The sequence below is a fragment of the Solanum stenotomum genome, unplaced genomic scaffold (genome assembly GCF_019186545.1).
Source record: "Solanum stenotomum isolate F172 unplaced genomic scaffold, ASM1918654v1 scaffold28624, whole genome shotgun sequence".
Taxonomy (NCBI): Eukaryota; Viridiplantae; Streptophyta; class Magnoliopsida; order Solanales; family Solanaceae; genus Solanum; species Solanum stenotomum.
This window is the reverse complement of record NW_026030087.1, coordinates 1,179-2,766: the sequence shown is the minus strand read 5'-3', so window position 1 is coordinate 2,766 and position 1,588 is coordinate 1,179. Positions and strand designations below refer to the sequence as shown.

The window sequence follows — 1,588 nt, the reverse complement described above, 5'->3', positions numbered from 1 at the left end:
AAGAGGTTTCGATGAAGGCACCATCTATTTTTTAGGAGTTTTATTATATGTTTTTCACTTTCCTTGTAATCACCAGAAATGAATGAATGAAAGTGAAAATTTCCTTTGTATTCGAACTACGTAGGGCCTGAATTCTCCTTTGGAGATACGTAGGCAGCCTTTCAAGGCCCGGCCCCTATCTTTTCCAAATTTTCTTTTCCCCCTCTTTCATTCTACAAGGAAACATTGAGTTCAGATTAACAAATGTCAGAAGATGCAACAAGAAGACCTTAGCTCAACACAATTTGACCTTTCTGAGTCAGTAGCCCCAAAATAAAACGAGCGAATTTCTGCTTGTTCAAAAAAAAATCAGTCCCTATTACTCGTGGGTTAACGTGTCCTCAAACGGAGCAACTTTTATATGTTTATCTGCTTTCTATGTGATATCTTGCATTATTCATCCAGAACTAATACTGATAGATTTGCCTTTGAGTTGTTTTTCTCTACAGGTAGTTAGAACTGATCTGTGTTGATACACTGGCCGATCATCCTAATTTTACCAGATCAAAAGGGCCTACAGATTCCTTTCCCAGCCAAAGTTCCCCAAGAGGAAAAACAGCAATGAGTGATAACAACGAAGAACCTGGCCTTACTGATGTCGTGGTGGCTCAGCCACCCCTTGCAGATCAGAATGAACTGATCCTACAGTTGATGCAACAAATTGCTGAGATGAGGGTTGAGATGCAGAGAAAACATGATTTGCCTCCTCCGATTTTTGCTATCAACACTCAACCAGACGGAAGGCCTCAAGTTCAAATTCCCCCTCTTAACGTGGAACAAGCTCAGAACCCGCCTTCAAGTTCTGCTCGCAATCCATCTATCATTGACCTTACCACCCAAAATCCCCATTACGCCTCAGCCTCTTACCAAACACCACCCCCTCCTCAAGATACTAACCCCCAAGCACCACTCCCTTTCCCCAATGCAAACCACCAAACTGGCCTACCCCCTCAAAGCCAAAATGTTAACCGCCCGCACATTTCCCTTCATTACCAAAATCAACATACCAACCCCCAAACTTTCCCTCAAAATTACCAAGCCACTCAAAATGCCCAAAGTCCTTCCATTGCTCCACCACTACCACAAAAAGCCACCTTCCAAATACCCGTCCCCAACGAGCATGACGCCCATGGTTCGGAGCTCGACCATTATGAGGAGAGGGAGAAAGAGTGGAGGTCAAAGGAGGAGACTGTCAAGATAGATATGAAAGAGGAAATTAGAAAGGCCATGAAGGAGTTGAACTGCATTCCTGAGGTCGCTGGGTTGAGTTACGAAGACCTGTGCATTCATCCAAATTTGGACCTCCCGGAAGGGTTCAAGGTGCCGAAATTCGACATCTTCGGAGGAACGGGGAACCCCTTAGCACACTTGAGGGCCTACTGTGACCAACTCGTGGGAGTTGGGAGAGACGAAGCTTTGTTAATGCGGCTTTTTAGCCGAAGTTTGAACGGAGAGGCTCTAGAATGGTTTACGTCTCATGAGACGAAACAGTGGTCTAGCTGGAACGCTTTGGCTAAGGATTTCGTCGAACGATTCGCCTACAATGTAG

At 44.9% G+C, this 1,588-nt stretch overlaps 1 protein-coding gene across 1 annotated transcript; it reads left to right on the top strand.

The window, feature by feature from the left end:
- Positions 1 to 708: 708 nt before the first annotated feature.
- LOC125851697 (uncharacterized) lies at positions 709 to 1,282 on the top strand (the record flags this gene model as incomplete). Its single annotated transcript, XM_049531463.1, has 1 exon — positions 709 to 1,282. A coding segment is annotated over exon 1 (574 nt), but the record flags the coding sequence as incomplete, so codon positions are not given.
- Between the last annotated feature and the right edge of the window lie 306 nt (positions 1,283 to 1,588).